General features: G+C 56.6%; 1 protein-coding gene, 1 long non-coding RNA gene and 10 other non-coding genes across 12 annotated transcripts in view; all 12 read left to right on the forward strand.

Annotated features, from left to right (window-relative positions):
* The first annotated feature begins 1,166 nt into the window (after positions 1 to 1,166).
* On the forward strand, positions 1,167 to 1,247 carry LOC132670551 (small nucleolar RNA SNORD115). The gene has a single exon (XR_009606781.1). It is a non-coding gene; the product is annotated as a small nucleolar RNA SNORD115 (small nucleolar RNA).
* Positions 1,248 to 2,983: 1,736 nt separating this feature from the next.
* LOC132670564 (small nucleolar RNA SNORD115) lies at positions 2,984 to 3,064 on the forward strand. Its single transcript, XR_009606793.1, has one exon. It is a non-coding gene; the product is annotated as a small nucleolar RNA SNORD115 (small nucleolar RNA).
* Positions 3,065 to 4,796: 1,732 nt separating this feature from the next.
* Positions 4,797 to 4,877, forward strand: LOC132670552 (small nucleolar RNA SNORD115). Its single transcript, XR_009606782.1, has one exon. It is a non-coding gene; the product is annotated as a small nucleolar RNA SNORD115 (small nucleolar RNA).
* Positions 4,878 to 6,455: 1,578 nt separating this feature from the next.
* On the forward strand, positions 6,456 to 8,855 carry LOC132668340 (uncharacterized). Its single transcript, XR_009605539.1, has 3 exons — positions 6,456 to 6,568; positions 6,946 to 7,010; positions 8,234 to 8,855. It is a non-coding gene; the product is annotated as an uncharacterized LOC132668340 (long non-coding RNA).
* Positions 6,625 to 6,705, forward strand: LOC132670558 (small nucleolar RNA SNORD115). Its single transcript, XR_009606788.1, has one exon. It is a non-coding gene; the product is annotated as a small nucleolar RNA SNORD115 (small nucleolar RNA).
* On the forward strand, positions 8,408 to 8,488 carry LOC132670554 (small nucleolar RNA SNORD115). The gene has a single exon (XR_009606784.1). It is a non-coding gene; the product is annotated as a small nucleolar RNA SNORD115 (small nucleolar RNA).
* Positions 8,856 to 10,200: 1,345 nt separating the features above from the next.
* Positions 10,201 to 10,281, forward strand: LOC132670547 (small nucleolar RNA SNORD115). Its single transcript, XR_009606777.2, has one exon. It is a non-coding gene; the product is annotated as a small nucleolar RNA SNORD115 (small nucleolar RNA).
* Positions 10,282 to 11,021: 740 nt separating this feature from the next.
* Positions 11,022 to 17,548, forward strand: part of LOC132668827 (uncharacterized) — a 130,209-nt gene continuing 123,682 nt past the window's right edge. Inside the window, exons 1-5 of the mRNA XM_081795816.1 lie at positions 11,022 to 11,174; positions 11,710 to 11,943; positions 15,441 to 15,558; positions 15,937 to 16,003; positions 17,264 to 17,380. Of these exons, the coding sequence (XP_081651942.1) occupies positions 11,022 to 11,174; positions 11,710 to 11,943; positions 15,441 to 15,558; positions 15,937 to 16,003; positions 17,264 to 17,380 (689 nt within the window). The remainder of the gene's footprint in view (positions 11,175 to 11,709; positions 11,944 to 15,440; positions 15,559 to 15,936; positions 16,004 to 17,263; positions 17,381 to 17,548) is intronic.
* Positions 12,000 to 12,080, forward strand: LOC132670566 (small nucleolar RNA SNORD115). Its single transcript, XR_009606795.1, has one exon. It is a non-coding gene; the product is annotated as a small nucleolar RNA SNORD115 (small nucleolar RNA).
* On the forward strand, positions 13,809 to 13,889 carry LOC132670560 (small nucleolar RNA SNORD115). Its single transcript, XR_009606790.1, has one exon. It is a non-coding gene; the product is annotated as a small nucleolar RNA SNORD115 (small nucleolar RNA).
* On the forward strand, positions 15,615 to 15,695 carry LOC132670562 (small nucleolar RNA SNORD115). The gene has a single exon (XR_009606791.1). It is a non-coding gene; the product is annotated as a small nucleolar RNA SNORD115 (small nucleolar RNA).
* Positions 17,437 to 17,517, forward strand: LOC132670553 (small nucleolar RNA SNORD115). Its single transcript, XR_009606783.1, has one exon. It is a non-coding gene; the product is annotated as a small nucleolar RNA SNORD115 (small nucleolar RNA).

Below are 17,548 nucleotides of genomic sequence, written 5' to 3' on the forward strand. Positions count from 1 at the left end.
TAGGCACGCAAGGTGCTGAGCTGGGCATTGCAGACGGCCACTGTGACTTCCTATGTGGAAGTGGTGTGACCAAATTTCACTCAATTGGCTATGGAAGAAGCAGCCAGGCCTGGAGCTCCCTGGCTAGACACAAGACAGCTTTGGCATAATGGGGAGACAGTGTCTGAAAAATTCTGGCAGCGTGGCCCAGGCCTCGAGTGGCATGTGGGCTCCTGCCTCTGGATTGTTCACCATTGGCACCATCTGGTGGTCACGAGTCATTATGGGGCCCGTGGGTCATCCTGCAGCTGGATGGGGTTTTTCCTGGCAATGGCCCTTTGGTCAGTGCCACGAGCCAGGCAAGCTGGTGTTCTTCACTTGTGATCCCAAGTCCCAGTGACTTAGAAGGGGCTGGGGAACCGTGCTGGACCCTCACCCTTCCCTCACCATAATTTCAAAGATGGGAAGTGATGAGGGGTCCCCATAGGAGCCATGGAGCAGTGCTGATGGAGACAGTGTTGGATGCTAGAGGGATGCCCATCAGCGCCCTGATGCCCCAAGGGGTCTTGGCGTTGCATGTGCATGGTAGCATTCGTGGGCCATTCCTGGACCCCATGCCTGCCCATTCATGGCAAAACGCAGGGCCAGTCCCTGCCAGCCAAGGCCTGGGATGGTGTCTGCCACCGACCAGCTAAGGTATGTCCCAATCACACTGCAAGACGACCTGTGCATGTCCTGGTGCCTGTGTAGGCCTGGTGTGCAGGCCTGGTGCCTGCTGGGGGAGCTTCCATGCTCAGAATCATTTGGGGCGAAATTCCCTTGTTTCCAGTGGAGCCACAGAGGGTGAGGGCCTAGTGGACACACTGCAGCCTTCCTTCCCACCAGGCCAGCATTGCAGGATTCCATCATGAATGCAGTCCCAGCCCCCCACATTCTGAGATCCCTCCCATTGTCACAGGTGAGGTCTGATGGGGAGGGTGTGTGTCAATCCTGAGCTGCCTCTCTCTGTGCAGATCCTGTGCCCCAACCAAGATCCCACCTGGCACCTGGAGGGGAGTTTGGCCCATCTTCAGGAACGGGCCCCCAGCCAGGGGCCTCCATGGCCACCCTGTGCATCACAAACCCTCTCTGTTAAGCAGGTTGACCTGGCGGGTAGAAGGCAGAGTCAGGTGGGGACTGCTTTGCTTGGGTCAATGATGAGAACTCATATGGTCTCGAAGACAGATGATGACCTAAAAATTACGCTCAATATGATTACACTGAGGCCCAGTGGAGGGCATGGCACTGATGCGGGATCCTGGGGACCCCTGTGGCCCTGGCATATTGCTTGCACCTGGGGCTCGAGGCCACTGATCCCTTGAGGCTCCCCATTGGGACTCTTCCCAGTCTCTGGGCCTCCTTGCACCAAAGAAGTGCTCCCACCTTGGGGCGTTGTGTGCCCATTACTAGTGCTTCCCGGGACTCATCCCTGGGAACCCAACTAAGCTCCCTTGGTGTCCCAGTATCTTTCAGTGGGATGTCGTCTTGGTGACCAGGGTCTCGCCTTTGGGTCCACCATGGTAGGAAAGTGGATGCCTGTGTGAGTACCCAGAGATCCAGTGCCCTTGGGCAGATTGTCGAAGGAGCCCTCAGGACAACGCCAGCCATCTTGTGGGACTGGGGCTTCCTCCTCGCCCCAGAGGGCATGCGTGTCCTTGAACATCGCCCCTGTGCACTAGGGTATCTGGAAAAAAAGGTCACCCGTGACACCTGCAAGAGATGCCATGAACCCCCGCGAGATCCTCATACTTGACTGCCCATGGGCCCCTTTCCGAGTGTGGGTGGGAACTCCGGTTGATGTCAGAATCACTGATGCCTTAGTAGGCTCGCGATGTGCTGTGGTGGGCATTGCAGACGGCCAATGTGATCTCCTGCCTGAAAGCGATGCGCCCAACTCTCACGCAATGGCCTTTGGAGACAGGGACTGGACCCGGGGTTACCTGGATGGACACTAGACAGCTTTGGCATAATGGGTAGACAGTATCTGAAAAATGCTGGCAGGGTGGCCCTGACTCCGAGTGGCATGTGGGCTCCTGCGTCCTGGGTGCTTCACCATTGGCACTGTCTGGTAGTCACGTGTCCTTATGGGCCCCAGGGGTCGTCCTGCAGCTGTATGGGGCCTTGTCTGACAATGGCCCTTTGAACGGTGCCACAAGCCAGGGCACGCTGGGGTTTTTGACTTGTGACACCAGGACGCAGTGAGTTTGAAGGCCCTGGGGAACCATGCTTGCCCCTCACCATTCCCTCACCATAATCTCAAAGACGGGAAAGGATGAGGTGTCCCCACTGGAACCATGGTGCAGTGGTGATGGAGACAGTGTTCGATGCTGGTGGGATGCCTGTCAGGGTCCTGTTCCCCCAAGGGATCTTGCCATTGCGTCTGCGTGGTAGCATTCGTGGGCCCTTCTGGGGCCCCATGCATGCCCATTCCTGGCAAAACTCAGGGCTGGTCCCTGCCACCCAAGGCCCAGGATTCTGCCTGCCACCAATCTGCCAAGGTCTGTCCCGATCACGCTGCAGGAAGACATGTGCGTGTGGCCTGGTGCCTGCTGTGGCAGCCTCCATGCTCAGATGCCTGTGGTGCTTGAATTCCCTTGTTTCCAGTGGAGCCACAGAGGCTAAGGGCCTTGTGGACATGCTGCTGCCTTCCTTCCCGCCAGGCCAGGAATGCAGGATTGCGTCATGAAAGCAGTCCCAGCCCCGTGCATTCTGAGATCCCTCCCATTGCCACAAGGTGAGGTCGGAAGGGGAAGGAGTTTTGTCATTGCTGAGCTGCCTCTCTCCACGCAGATCCCGTGCCCCCACCGAAATCCCACCTGGCACACAGAGGGACGTTTGGCCCATTGTCGGGGAAAAAGCCTCAAGCCAGGGGCCCCCATGGCCATGCCGCACATCAAAAAACTTCTCTGGTAAGCATGTTGAGCTGGCGGGTAGAAGGCAGAGGCAGGTGGGGACTGCCTTGGTTGGGTCAATGATGAGAACTCATATGGCCTCGAAGACAGCGGATGACCTAAAAATTATGTTCAATAGGATTATGCTGAGGACCAGTGGAAGGCATGGCACTGAGGCGGGATCCTGGGAACCCCTTTGGGCCTTGCAGAGCACTGGCACCTGGGGCTCGAGGCGACCTATCCCTCAAGCCTCCCCAGTGGGGCTCTCCCTGGTTTCTGGGCCTCTGCATGTGTAAGATGTGCTCCCACCTTGGGGAGCTGCATGCCCATTACTAGTACTTCCCAGGACTCATCCCTGGGAACCCAACTAAACTCCCTTGGTGTCCTGGTGTCTTTCAGTGGGATGTCGTCTTGGTGACCATGGTCTTGCTATTGAGCCGACCAAGGGAGGAGAGTGGATGCCTGTGTCAGACCCCAGAGAACCACTGACCTTTGGCCTACAGGTGAGGCAGCCCTCAGGGCAACTCCAGCCATCTTGTGGCACTGGGGCTTCGTCCTCGCCCCAGAGGGCTGGTGTGTCCCTGAAAGTCTGACCTGTACACTTGGCTGTCTGGAAAAAAACAGGTCACCCGCGACACTTGTAAGGGATGCCATGGTCCTCCACAGGATCCTCTTACTTGACGGACCATGGGACACATTTCCCAGTGTGGGAGGGCACTCCAGTTGATGTCAGAATCACTGATGCATTAGTAGGCACACAACATGCTGCGGTGGGCATTGCAGACGAACAGTGTGACCACCTGCAGGGAAGCGGTGCTCCCAAATTGCATGAAATGGGATTTGGAGGCAGGGGCCTAGCGGGGGTTACCTGGATGGAGACTAGACAGCTTTGGCATAATGGGTAGACGGTATCCGAAAAATGCTGGCAATGTGGCCCAGACCCCGAGTTGCATACAGGCTCCTGCCACCGGGTTCTTCACCATTGGCACTGTCTGGTTGTCGCGTGTCCTTATGGGCCCCTGGGGTTGTCCCACAGCTGTATGGGGTTTTGTCTGACAATGGCCCTTTGGTCTGTGCCACGAGCCAGGGCAGGCCTGGGTTCTTGACTTGTAACCCTGAGACCTAGTGAGTTTGAAGGCTCTGGGGAACCGTGCTGGCCCCTCACCATTCCCTCACCGTAATCTCAAAGATGGTAAGGGATTAGGTGTCCCCACTGGAACCATGGTGCAGTGCTGATGGAGACAGTGTTGGATACTGGTGGGATGCCCGTCAGGGCCCTGTTCCCCAAAGGCATCTTGGCATTGCGTCTGCGTGGTAGGGTTCGTGGGCCCTTCTGGGGCCCTATGCCTGCCCATTCCTGCCAAAATGCAGGGCCGGTCCCTGCCAGCCAAGGCCCAGGATTCTGCCTGCCACTGACCCACAAAGGTCTGTCAATAACACTGCAGGAAGACCTGTGCATGTGGCCTGGTCCTGCTGTGGCAGCCTCCATGCTCAGATTCCTGGGGGGCTTGAATTCCCTTTTTTCCAGTGGAGCCACAGAGGCTGAGGGCCTTGTAGACACGCTGAAGTCTTCCTTCCCTCCAGGCCAGGATTGCAGGATTGTGTCATGAATTCAGTCCCAGCCCTGCGAATTCTGAGATCCCTCCCATTGCCACAAGGTGACGTCTGATGGGAAGGTGTTTTGTTACTGCTGGGCTGCCTCTCTCTGTGCAAATCCCGCACCGTGACCGAGATCCCACCTGGAGCAAGGATGGCAATTTGGCCCATCTTTAGGAGCAGGCCCAGAGCCAAGGGCCCCCACGGCCACCCTGTGCATAACAAACCCTCACTGGTAAGCATGTTGAGCTGGAAGGTAGAAGGCAGAGGTGGGTGGGGACTGCCTTGGTTGGGTCAATGATGAGAACTCATATGGTCTCGAAGACAGATGATGACCCAAAAATTACGTTCAATAGGATTACACTGAGGCCCAGTGGAGGGCACCACACAGAGGCGGGATCCTGGGGACCCCTGTGGACCTAGCATAGAGCTGGATCCTTGTGCTCGAGGCGACTGATCCCTCAAGGCTCCCAGGGGCTTTCCCCGGTCTGGGCCTCCGAGAGCCTAAGAAGTGCTCCCACCCTGGGCCATTGTGTGCCCATTACTAGTGCTTCCCGGGATTCATCCCTGGGAAAACAACTAAGCTCCTTCGGTGTCCTGGTGTCTTTCAGTGGGACGTCGTCTTGATGACCAGGGTCTCACCATTGAGCCCACCATGGGAGGAGAATGGATGCCTGTGTGAGTATCCAAAGATCCAGTGCCCTTGGGCCTATTGGCGAGAGTGCCCTCAGGGCAAAACCAGCCATCTTGTGGGACTGGGGCTTCCTCCTGGCACCAGAGGGCTGGCATGTCCCTGAACGTCTCCCCTGTGCACTAGGCTGTTTGCAAAAATACATCACCTGCGACACCTGTAAGGGATGCCATGGTCCCCCATGGGATCCTCTTACTTGATGGATCATGGGCCACGTTTCCCATTATGGGAGGGCACTCCGGTTCATGTCAGAATCACTGATGCCTTATTAGGCACACGACATGCTGCAGTGGGCATTGCAGATGGCCAATGTGACCTCCTGCGTGGAAGCGGTGTACCGAAATTTCACGCAATGAGCTTTAGAGGCAGGGGCCAGTCCCGGGGTAACCTGAGTGGACACTAGACAGCTTTGGCATAACAGGTAGACGGTATCTGAAAGTTGCTCGCAGCGTGGTCCAGACCCCAAGTGGCATGTGGGCCCCTGCGTCCCGGGTTCTTCACCATTGGCACTTTCTGGTGGTCATGTGTCCTTATGGGGCCGGTGGGTCGTCCCGCAGCTGTATGGGGTTGTGTCTGACTATGGTCCTTTGGTCAGTGCCACGAGCCATGGCATGCTTTGGTTCTTCACTTGTGACCCCGCATCCGAGTGAGTTTGAAGGCACTGGGGAAGCATCCTGGCCCCTCACCCTTCCCTCACGGAAATCTCATAGACGGGAAGGGATGAGGTGTCCTCACGGGAGCCATAGAGCAGTGCTGATGGAGACAGTGTTGAATGCTGGTGGGATGCCATCAGGGCCCTCATTCCCCAAGGGATCTTGGCATTGCCTCTGTGTGGTAGCGTTCGTGGGACCTTCCGGGGCCCAATGTCTGCCCATTGCAGACCTGTCCCTGCCAACCTGGCAAAACGCAGGACCTGTCCCTGCCAACAAATGCCCGGGATTCTGCCTGCCACTGACCCGCCAAGGTCTGTCCTAGTCATGCTGCAGGAAGACCTGTGCTTGTGTCCTGGTTCCTGCTGTGGCAGCCTCCATGCTCAGAGACCTGTTGGGCTTGAATTCCCTTGTTTCCAGTGGAGCCACAGAGGCTGAGGGCCATGTGGACATGCTTCAGCCTTCCTTCCCAGAGGCCAGGATTGCAGGATTACGTCATGATGCAGTCCCAGCCCTGCGCATTCTGGGATCCCTCCCATTGTCACAAGGTGAAGTCTGATGGGGAAGGTGTTTTGTCATTGCTGAGCTGCCTCTCTCTGTGCAGATCCTGTGCTCCAACAAAGAACCCACCTGGGTCACAGAGGGGAGTTTGGCCCTTCTTCAGGAACAAGCCTCATGCCAGTGGCCCCCATGGCCATGCCGCATATCACAAAACCTCTCTGGTAAGCATGTTGAGCTGGAGGGTAGAAGGCAGAGGCGGGAGGGGACTGCCTTGGATGGATCAATGATGAGACCTCATATGGTCTCGAAGACAGATGATGACCTAAAAATTATGCTCAATAGGTTTATGCTGAGGCCCAGTGGAGGGCACAGCACTGAGGCGGGATCCTGGGGACTCCTGTGGCCCTGGTGTAGCGCTGGCACCTGGGCTCGAGGCGACCAATCCCTGTAGTTTCCCCAGTGGGGCTTTCCCAGGTCTGGGCCCCCACACGCCAAAGACATGCTCCCGCCCTTGGGTATTTGTGCCCATTACTAATGCTTCCCAGGAGTCATCCCTGGGAACCCAGCTAAGCTCCCTCGGTGTTCTGGTGTCTTTCAGGGGGACGTCGCCATGGTGACCAGGATCCCACTTGAGCCCACCATGGGACGATAGTGGACGCCTGTGTGAGTACCAGGAGATCCAGTGCCCTTGGGTCGATTGGCGAGGGAGCCCTCAGGGCAACCCCAGCCATCTTGTAGGACAGGGGCTTCGTCCTCACCCCAGAGGGCTGGCGTGTCCCTGAACAACTCCCGTGTGGACTAGGCTGTCTGGAAAAAACAGGTCACCTGCAACACCTGCAAGGGATGGAATGATCCTGCGCGAGACCCTCTTATTTGATGGCCATGGGCCACGTTTCCCAGTGTGGGAAGGTGCTCCAGTTGATGTCAAAATCACTGATGCATTAGTAGGCAAGCGACGTGTTGTGGTGGGCATTGTAGATAGCCAATGTGACTTCCTGCATGGAAGTGATGTACACAAATTTCACGCAATGGGTTTGGAGGTAGGGGGCAGACCAGGAGTTACCTTGATGGACACTAGACAGCTTTAGCTTAATGGGTAAAAGGTATCTGAAAGATGCTGGTAGTGTGACCCTGACCCGGAGTAGTGTGCAGTCTCCTGCCCCCGGGTTCTTCACCATTGGCACCGTCTGGTGGTTGCATGTCCTTATGGGGCCCGTGGGTCATCCCGCAACTAGATGGGGTTTTGTCTGACAATGGCCCTTGGTCGGTGCCATGAGCCAGGGCATGCTTGGGTTCTTGACTTGTGACCCTGAGTCCCAGTGAGTTTGAAGGCACTGGGGAACCATTCTGGTCCCTCACCCTTTCCTCACCATAATCTCAAATACAGGAAGGGATGAGGTGTCCCCATGGGAGCCATGGAGCACTGCTGATGAAGACAGTGTTCGATGCTGGTGGGATGACTTTCAGGGCCTTGTTCCCCCAAGGGATCTTGTGTTGCGTCTGCAGGTAGCATTCGTGGGCCCATTCCTGACAAAACACAGGGCTAGTCCCTGCCAACCAATGCCCGGGATTCTGCCTGCTACTGCCCCGCCAACATCTGTCGCAACAAGGATTTGGGAGGACCTGTGCTTGTGGCCTGGTGCCTGCTGTGACAGCCTCCATGCACTGATTCCTGTGGGGCTTGAACTCCCTTGTTTCCACTTGAGCCACAGAAGCTGAGGGTCTTGTGGAAATGCTGCAGCCTTCCTTCCGACCAGGCCAGGATTGTGGGATTGCATCATGAATGCAGTCCCAGCACCATGCATTCTGAGATCCATCCCATTGCCACAAGGTGAGGTCTGATGGGAAGGCGTTTTGTCATCGCTGAGTTGCCTCTCTCTGTGCAGATCCCGTGCCGTGACCGAGATCCCACCTGGAGCACAGTGGGGAGTTTGGCCCATCTTTGGGAACAGGCCATGACCCAGGGACCTCCATGGCCACTCTGCCCATAACAAAACTTCTCTGGTAAGCATGTTGAGCTGGCGGGTAGAAGACAGAGGCAGGTGGAGACTGCCTTGCTTGGGTCAATGATGAGAACTCATATGGTCTCAAAGACAGATGATGACCTAAAAATTATGCTCAATAGGATTATGCTGAGGTCCAATGGAGGTCACCGCACTGAGGCGGGATCCTGGGAACTCCTGTGACCCCGGAATAGTGCTGGCACCTGGAGCTCGAGTTGCCGATCCCTTGAGGCTCCCCAGTGGGGCTCTCCTTGGTCTGGGCCTCCACATTACTAAGATGTGCTCCCACCCTGGGGTGTTATGTGCCTATTATTAGTGCTTCCCAGGACTCATCCCTGGGAACCCAACTAAGCTCCCTCGGTGTCCTGGTGTCTTTCAGTGGGAAGTCGTCTTAGTGACCAGGGTCTCACCATTGAGGCCACCATGGGAGGAGAGTGGATGCCCATGTGAGTACCCAGAGACCCAGTGTCCTTGGTCCAATTGGTGAGGCAGCACTCAGGGCAACGCCAGAAATCTTGCAGGAATGGGGCTTTGTCCTCGCCCCAGAAGGCTGACGTGTCACTGATCATCTGCCCTGTGCCTTAGGTTGTCTGGAAAGAACACGTCACTCGCGACACCTGCAAGGGATGCCACCGTCCCCTGCGGGATCCTCTACTTAACGGCCCATGGCCCCATTTCCCAGTCTGGGAGGGCACTCCAGTTGATGTCAGAATCACTGATGCCTTACTAAGCACACGAGATGCTGTGGTGGGAATTGCACACCCTCAATGTGACCTCCTGCGTGGAAGCGGTGCAACCAAATTTCACAAAATGGATTTTGGAGGCAGGGGCCAGGCATGGTGATACCTGAATGGACAATAGACAACTTTGGAATAACGGGTAGATGCTATCTGAAAAATGCTGGCAGCGTAGCCCAACCCCGAGTGGCATGCGGGTTCCTGCCTCTTGGTTCTTCACCATTGGCACCGTCTGGTGGTCGTGTGTCCTTATGGGCCCCAGGGGTCATCCGGCAGCTGTATGGGGCCTTCTCTGACAATGGTCCTTTGGTCGGTGCCTCAGGCCAGGGCACGCTGGGGTTCTCTACCTGTGACCCTGAGTCCCAGTGAGTTTGAAGGCGCCTGAAAACCGTGCTGGCCCCTCACCCTTCCCTCACTGTAAACTCAAAGACGGGAAGGGATGAGGTGTCCCCAAGGGAGCCATGGAACAGCATTGATGGAGACAGTGTTGGATGCAGGTGGGATGCCCGTCAGGGCCCTGTTCTCCCAAGGTATCTGCGTGGTAGCGTTCGCGGGCCCTTCTTTGGACCCATGACAACCCATTCCTGGCAAAACGCAAGGCTGTTTCCTGCCAGCCCAGTCCGGGGATTCTGCCTGCCACCAACCTGCCAAGGTCTGTCCCAATCACTCTGTGGGAGGACCTGTGCGTGTGGCCTAGTGCCTGCCGTGGCAGCCTCCATGCTCAGACTCCTGTGGGGCTTGAGTTCCCTTGTTTCCAGTGGAGCCACAGAGGCTTAGGGCCTTGTGGATATGCTACAGCCTACCTTCTCGCCAGGCCAGGATTGCAGGATTATGTCATGAATGCAGTCCCAGACCCAAGCATTCTGAGGTCCCTTCCATGGAAAAAGGTGAGGTCTGATGGGAAGGCATTTGTCATTGCTTACCTGCCTCACTCTGTGCAGATCACGTACCCCGACGGAGATCCCACCTGGCAAACAGAGGGGAATTTGACCCATCTTCAGAACAGGCCCAAAGCCAGGGCCCCCATGGCCTCCCTGTGCATCACAAACCCTCTCTGATAAGCATGTTGAGCTGGCAGGTAGAAGGCAGAGGCGGGTGGGGACTGCCTTGGTTGTGTCAATGATGAGAACTCATATGGTCTCGAAGACAGATGATGACCTAAAAATTATGCTCAATAGGATTACGCTGAGGCCCAGTGGAAGGCACAGCACTGAGGCGGGATCCTGGGGATCCCTTTGGGCCTTGCAGAGCACTGGCACCTGGAGCTCGAGTTGACGGATCCCTTGAGGCTCCCCTGTGGGCTCTCCCCAGTCTCTAGGCCTCCACGCGTGAAAGTCATGCTCCTGCACTGGGGTGCTGCGTGCCCGTTACTAGTACTTCCTGGGACTCATCCCTGGGAACTCAGCTAAGTTCCCTTGGTGTCCTGGTGTCTTTTAGTGGGACGTTGTCTGGGTGACCATGGTCTTTCTATTGAGCCCACCATGGGACCTGAGTGAATGCCTGTGTGAGAACCCGGATACCCAGTGACCTTTGGCCGATAGGTGAGGCAGCCTTCAGGGCAACGCCAACCATCTTGTGGTACTGGGGCTTCATCCTCGCCCCAGAGGGCTGGTGTGTCCCTGAAAGTGTGACCTGTGCACTTGGCTGTGTGAAAAAACAGGTCACCCACGACACCGGTGAGGGAGGCAATGGTCCCCCACAGGATCCTCTTACTTGAAGAACCATGGGACACGTTTCCCAGTGTGGGAGGGCACTCCAGTTGATGTCAGAATCACTGATGCATTAGTAGGCACACAACGTGCTGCGGTGGGCATTGCAGGTGACCAATGTGACCACGTGCTTGGAAGCGGTGCACCCAAATTTCACGAAATGGGCTTTGGAGGCAAGGGCTGGGCCCAAGATTACCTGGAAGGACACTGGACAGCTTTGGCATAATGGGTAGACGGTATCTGAAAGATGCTCTCAGCATGGTCAAGACCCCGAGTGGCATGCGGGCTCCTGCCCCTGGGTTCTTCACCATTGACACCGTCTGGTGGTCGTGTGTCCTTATGGGCCCCAGGGGCCACCTCACCACCGAATGGGGTTTTGTCTGACAATGGCCCTTTGGTCAGTGCCACAAGGCAGGGCATGGTGGGGTTCTTGATGTGACCCGGAGACCCAGTGATTTTGAAGTTGCTGGGGAACCATGCTGGAGCCTCACCCTTCCCTCACCGTAATTTCAAAGACGGGAAGGGATGAGGTGTCCCCACAGGAGCCATGGAGCAGCGCTGAGGGAGACAGTGTTGGATGCTGGTGGGATGCCCGTCAGGGCCCTGTTCTCCCAAGGGATCTTGGTGTTGCGTCTGTGTGGTAGGGTTCATGGTTCCTTCTGTGTCTCCATGCCTGCCCATCCTGGCAAAACGCAGGGCCAGTCCATGCCAGCCAAAATCCGGGATTCTGCCTGCCACCGACCCACCAAGGTCTGTCCCAATCATGCTGCAGGAGGACATGTGCATGTGCCCTGGTGACTGCTGTTGCAGCTTCCACGCTCAGACTCCTCTGGGGCCCTGAATTCCCTTGTTTCTAGTTGAGCCACAGAGGCTGAGGGCCTTGTGGACACACTGTAGCCTTCCTTCCCTCCAGGCCAGGATTGCAGGACTGTGTCATGAATGCAGTCCCAGCCCTGCCCTCCCATTGCCACAAGATGAGGTCTCATGGGGAAGGTGTTTGTCATTGCTGAGCTGCCTCTCTCCTCGCAGATCCTGCGCCCCGACCGAGATCCCACCTGGCTCACGGAGGGGAGTTTGGCCCATAATTTGGAACAAGCCTCAAGCCAGGGGCCCCCATGTACACCCTGCACATCACAAAACCTCTCTGGTAAGCATGTTGAGCTAGAGGGTAGAAGGCAGAGGTGGGAGGGGAGTACCTTGGTTGGGTCAATGATGAGAACTCATATGGTCTTGAAGACAGATGATGACCTACAAATTATGCTCATTAGAATTATGCTAAGTCCCAGTGAAGGGCACCACACTAAGGCAGGATCCTGTGGACCCCTGTGACCCTGGCATAGCACTGGATCCTGGGGCTCGTGGCGACTAATCCCTTGAGGTTCCCCAGTGGTGCTCTCCCTGGTCTGGGCCTCCGAGCACCTAAGATGTGCTCCTGCCCTGGGGCATTGTGTGCCCATTACTAGTGCTTCCCAAGACTCATCCCTGGGAAAACAAGTAAGCTCCTTTGGTGTCCTGGTTTCTTTCAGTGGGATGTCGTCTTGGTGACCAGGGTCTCGCCATGGAACCCACCATGGGAGGAGAATGGGTGCTTGTGTGAGTACCTGGGATCCAGTGCCCTTGGGCCGATTTGCGAGGGAGCACTCAGGGCAAAGCTAGCCATCTTGTGGGACTGGGGCTTCCTCCTGGCACCAGAGGGCTGGCGTGTCCCTGAACGTCTCCACTGTGCACTAGGCTGTCTGGAAAAATATATCACCCACAACACTTGTAAGGGATGTCATGGTTCCCTGCAGGATCCTCTTACTTGACAGACGATGGGCCATGTTTCCCAGTGTGGGAGGGTGCTCCGGTTGATGTCAGAATCACTGATGCCTTAGTAGGCAAGCGACGTGCTGCGGTGGGCATTGCAGACAGCCGCTGTGACCTCCTGCATGGAAGCGGTGTGCCAAAATTCCATGCAATGGGCTTTAGAGGCAGGGGCCGAACCCGGGGTTACCTGAGTGGCACTAGACAGCTTTGGCATAATGGGTAGACGGAATCTGAAAGATGCTCTCAGCATGGTCAAGACCCCAAGTGGCATGCGGGCTCCTGCCCCCGGGTTCTTTACCATTGGCACCGTCTGGTGGTCGTGTGTCCTTATGGGTTCCATGGGTTGTCCCACAGATCGATGGTGTTTTGTCTGACTATGGCTCTTTGGTCGGTGCTACAAGCCAGGGCACACTGCGGTTTTTCACTTGTGACCCCACGTCCAAGTGAGTTTGAAGACGCTGGGGAACCGTGCTGGCCCCTCACCTTTCCCTCACTATAATCTCAAAGACGTGAAGGGATGAGGTGTCCCCATGGGAGCCATGCAGCAGCGCTGATGGAGACAGTGTTGGATGCTGGTGGGATGCCTGTCAGGGCCCTGTTCCCCCAAGGGGTCTTGGTGTTGCGTCTGTGTGGTAGCGTTTGTGGGATCATCCAGGGCCCCATATCTGCCCATTCCTGGAAAAATGCAGGGCCGGTCCCTGCCAGCCAAGGCCTGGGATTCTGCCTGCTACTGACCCGCAAATGTCTGTCCCAATCACACTGCAGGAAGACCTGTGATTGTGGCCTGGTGCCTGCTGGGCAGCCTCCATACTCAAATTCCAGTGGGGCTTGAATTCCCTTATTTCCTGTGGAGCCACAGAGGCCTAAGGCCTTGTGGACATGCTGCAGCCTTCCTTCCGGCCAGGCCAGGATTGCACGATTGCATCATGAATGCAGTCCCAGCCCCGTGCATTCTGAGATCCCTCCCATTGCCTCAAGGTGAGGTCTGATGGGGAAGGTGTTTGTCATTGCTGAGCTGCTTCTCTCTACACAGATCCCGCGCCCCGACTGAGATCCCACCTGGTGCACGGAAGGAAGTTTAACCTGTCTTTTGGAAATGGCCCCGAGCCAGGGGCCCTCATGGCCACCCTGCCCATCACAAGCCCTCTCTAGTAAGCATGATGAGCTGTGGTTAGAAGGCAGAGACATTTGGGGACTGCCTTGGTTGGGCCAATGATGAGAACTCATATGGCCTCGAAGACAGTTAATGACCTAAAAATTATGTTCAATAGGATTACACTAAGGCCCTTTGGAGGGCACCCCACTTAGGCGGGATCCTGGGGACCACTGTGGCCATGACGTAGCACTGGCAATTGGGGCTTGAGGCTACCGATCCCTCGAGGCTCCCCAGTGGGGCTTTCCCTGGTCTCTGGGCCTCCATACGCCTAAGACATGCTACCGTCCTGGGGCATTGTGTGCCAATTACCAGTGCTTCCCGGGACTCATCCCTGGGAACCCAACTAAGCTCCCTCAGTGTCCTGGTGTCTTTCAGTGGAACGTCGTCTTGGTGAGCAGGGTCTCGCCATTAAGGCCACCATGGGATTAGAGTGGATGCCTGTGTGAGTACCTAGAGACCCAGTGCCCTTGGGCTGATTGGCGAGGACGCCCTCAGGGCTATACCAGCCAACTTGTGGGACTGGGGCTTTGTCCTTGCCCCAGACGGTTGGCGTGTCCCTGAATTTCTGCCCTGTGCACTAAGCTGTCTGGAGAAAACAGGTCACCCGCGATACCTGCAAAGGATGCCACGGTCCCTGTGGGATCCTCTTACTTGAAGGCCCATGGGCCTCATTTCCCAGGGTGCTCTGGTTGATGTCAGAATCACTGATATCTTAGTAGGCACGCATGGTGCTGCCGTGGGCATTGCAGTCTGCCAAAGTGACCTCCTGCATGGAAGTGGTGCACCCAAATTTCACACAATGGGCTTTGGAGGAAGGAGCCGGGCCCGGAGCTATGAGGCTGGACACTAGACTGCTTTGGCATAACGGGTAGATGGTATCTGAAAAATGTGTGCATTGTGGCCTGGAACCCAAGTGGCATGTGGGCTCCTGGCACCGGGTTCTTCACCATTGACCCCCCCCCCCGGTGGTCATGTGTCCATATGGGGCTCGTCGGTCGTCCTGTAGCTGGATGGGAATTGCCTGACAGTGGTCCTTTGGTTGGTGCCATGAGCGAGGGCACGCTGGGGTTCTTGACTTGTGACCCCAAGTGCCAGTGAGTTTGAAGTCACTGGGGAAGTGTGCTGGCCCCTCACCTTTCCCTCACTGTAATCTCAAAGGCGGGAAGGGATGAGGTGTCCCCACGGGAGCCTTGGAGCAGCGATGGTTGGTGACGTTGTTTGATGCTGGTGGGAGGCCCTTCAGGGCCCTGATCCCCCAAGGGATCTTGGCATTGCCTCTGCGTGGTAGCATCCATGGGCCCTTCTGGGCCCCATGCTTGCCTATTGCTGGCAAAATGCAGGGCCAGTCCCTGCCAGCCAAGGCCCGGGCTTGTTCCTGATACCAGCCCGCCAAGCTGTTTCCCAATCACTTTGTGGGAGGACCTGTGCATGGGGCCTGTTGCCTGGTGTTGCAATCTCCATGCTCAGACTCCTGTGAGGCCCTGAATTCCCGGTGTCCCATGGAGCCACAGAGGCTGACAGCCTTGGGGACACGCTACAAACTTCCTTCCCGCCAGGCGAGGATTTTTGCTGGCTTCATGAATGCCATCCCAATCCTGGGAATTCTAGGATCCCTCTCATTGCCACAAAAGAGGTCTAATAGGAAGGTGCTTGTAATTACTGAGCTGCCTTTCTCTGTGCAGGTCCCACCCCACGACCGAGATCTCACCTGGCGCACGGAGGGGAGTGTGGCCAATCTTCGGAAACAGGCCCTGAGCCAAGGGCCCCTATGGCCACCCTGCATATCACAAACCCTCTCTGGTAAGCATGTTGAGCTGGCGGGTAGAAGGCAGAGGCTGGTAGGGACTGCCTTGGTTGGGGCAATGATGAGGACTCATATGGTCTCGAAGATATTTGATGACCTAAAACTTATGCTCAATAGGATTATGCTGAGTCCCAGTGGAGGGCACCACACTGAGGCGGGATCCTGTTGACCCCTGAGGCCCTGGTGTAGCACTGGCCCCTGGGGCTCAAGGGGACAGATCCCTCAAGGCTCTCAGTGGCGCTTTCCCCTGTCTCTGGGCCTCCACATGCCTAAAACGTGCTCCTGCCCTGGGGCGTTTTGCCCATCACTACTACTTCCCGGGACGCATCCGTGGAAAGCAAACTAAGCTCCCTTGGTGTCCTGGTGTCTTTCAGTGGGACGTCGCCTTGGTGACCAGGGTCTCACCATTGAGCTCACAATGGGAAGAGAGTGGATGTCTGTGTGAGTACCCGGAGACCCAGTGCCCTTTGGACAACTTGCGAGGGAGCCTCAGGGCAACACCAGCCATCTTGTGGGACCAGGACTTCGTCCTCGCCCCAGAGGGCTGGCGTGTCCCTGAACGTCTGACCTGTGCATTAAGTTGCCTGCAAAAAACAGGTCACCCACAACACCTGCAAGGGACGCCACAGTTCCTTGCGGGATCCTCTTACTTGATGGCCCATGGGCCACGTTTCCCAGTATGGGAGGGCACTCCAGTTGATGTCAGAATCACTGATGCCTTAGTACGCACGCGATGTGCTGCGGTGGGCATTGCAGATGGCCAATGTGACCTCCTGTGTAGATGCAGTGAGTCCAGATTTCTGAGACCTCCAAAGCAATAGTCTTTGGAGGAAGGGGCCTGGCCCGGGGCTACCTTGCTGGACACTAGACAGCTTTGGCATAATGGGTAGACGGTATCTGAAAAATGTTGGCAGCATGGTCCAGACCCCAAGTGGCATGCGGGCTCCTGCCTCCAGGTTCTTCACCATTGGCACCGTCTGGTGGTCGCATTTTCTTATGGGGCCCGTGGGTCATCCTGTAACTGGATGGGGCTTTGCCTGACAATGGCCCTTTATGTCGGTGCCACGAGCCAGGTCACGCTGGGGTTCTTGACTTGTGCCCCAAGTCCCAGGGAGTTTGATGTCGCTGGGGAACTGTGCTGGCCCCTCACCCTTCCCTCACCATAATCTCAAAGACTGTAAGGTATGAGGTGTCCCCAAGGGATCCATGGAGCAGCGCTGCTTAGAAATGGTGGTGGATGCTAGTGGGATGCCTGTCAGGGCCCTGATCTTCCAAGGGATCTTGACATTGCATCCACGTGGTAGTGTTCATGAGCCCTTCCATGACCCCATGCCCACCCCTTCCTGTCAAAATGCAGAGCTGGTCCCTTTGGGCCAAGGCCCGGGATTCTGCCTGTCACCGGCCCACCAAGGTGTGTCCCATTCACATTGCAGGAGGACCTGTGCATGGGGCCTGGTGCCTGCTTTTGCAGCCTCCATGCTCAGTCCACTGTGGGGCCCTGAATTCCCATGTGTCCAGCGGAGCCACAGAGGCTGAGGACCTTGGGACACACTGCCGCCTTCCTTCCCACCAGGCCAGGATTTTTCCTGGTGTGATGAATGCAGTCCCAGCCCCGCGTGTTCAGAGATCCCTCCCTCTGCCACAAGGTGAGGTCTGATGGGGAAGGCGTTCATCATTGCTGAGCTGCCTCTCTCTCCGCAGATCCTGTACCCTGACCGAGCTCTCACCTGGCACACGAGGGGAGTTTGGCCCATCTTTGGGAACAGGCCTCGAGCCAGGGGCCCTCATGTCCACCCAGTGCATCACAAACCCTCTCTGGTAAGCATGTTGAGCTGGCAGATAAAGGTCCGAGGCAGGTGGGGACTGCCTTGGTTGGGTCAATGATGAGAACTCATATGGTCTCAAAGACAGATGATGACCTAACAATTATGCTCAATAGGATTATGCTGAGGCCCACTAGAAGGTACCCCACTTAGGTGGGATCCT

This window comes from Panthera onca, chromosome B3 (assembly GCF_046562875.1).
Source record: "Panthera onca isolate mPanOnc1 chromosome B3, mPanOnc1 haplotype 2, whole genome shotgun sequence".
Lineage (NCBI taxonomy): Eukaryota > Metazoa > Chordata > Mammalia > Carnivora > Felidae > Panthera > Panthera onca.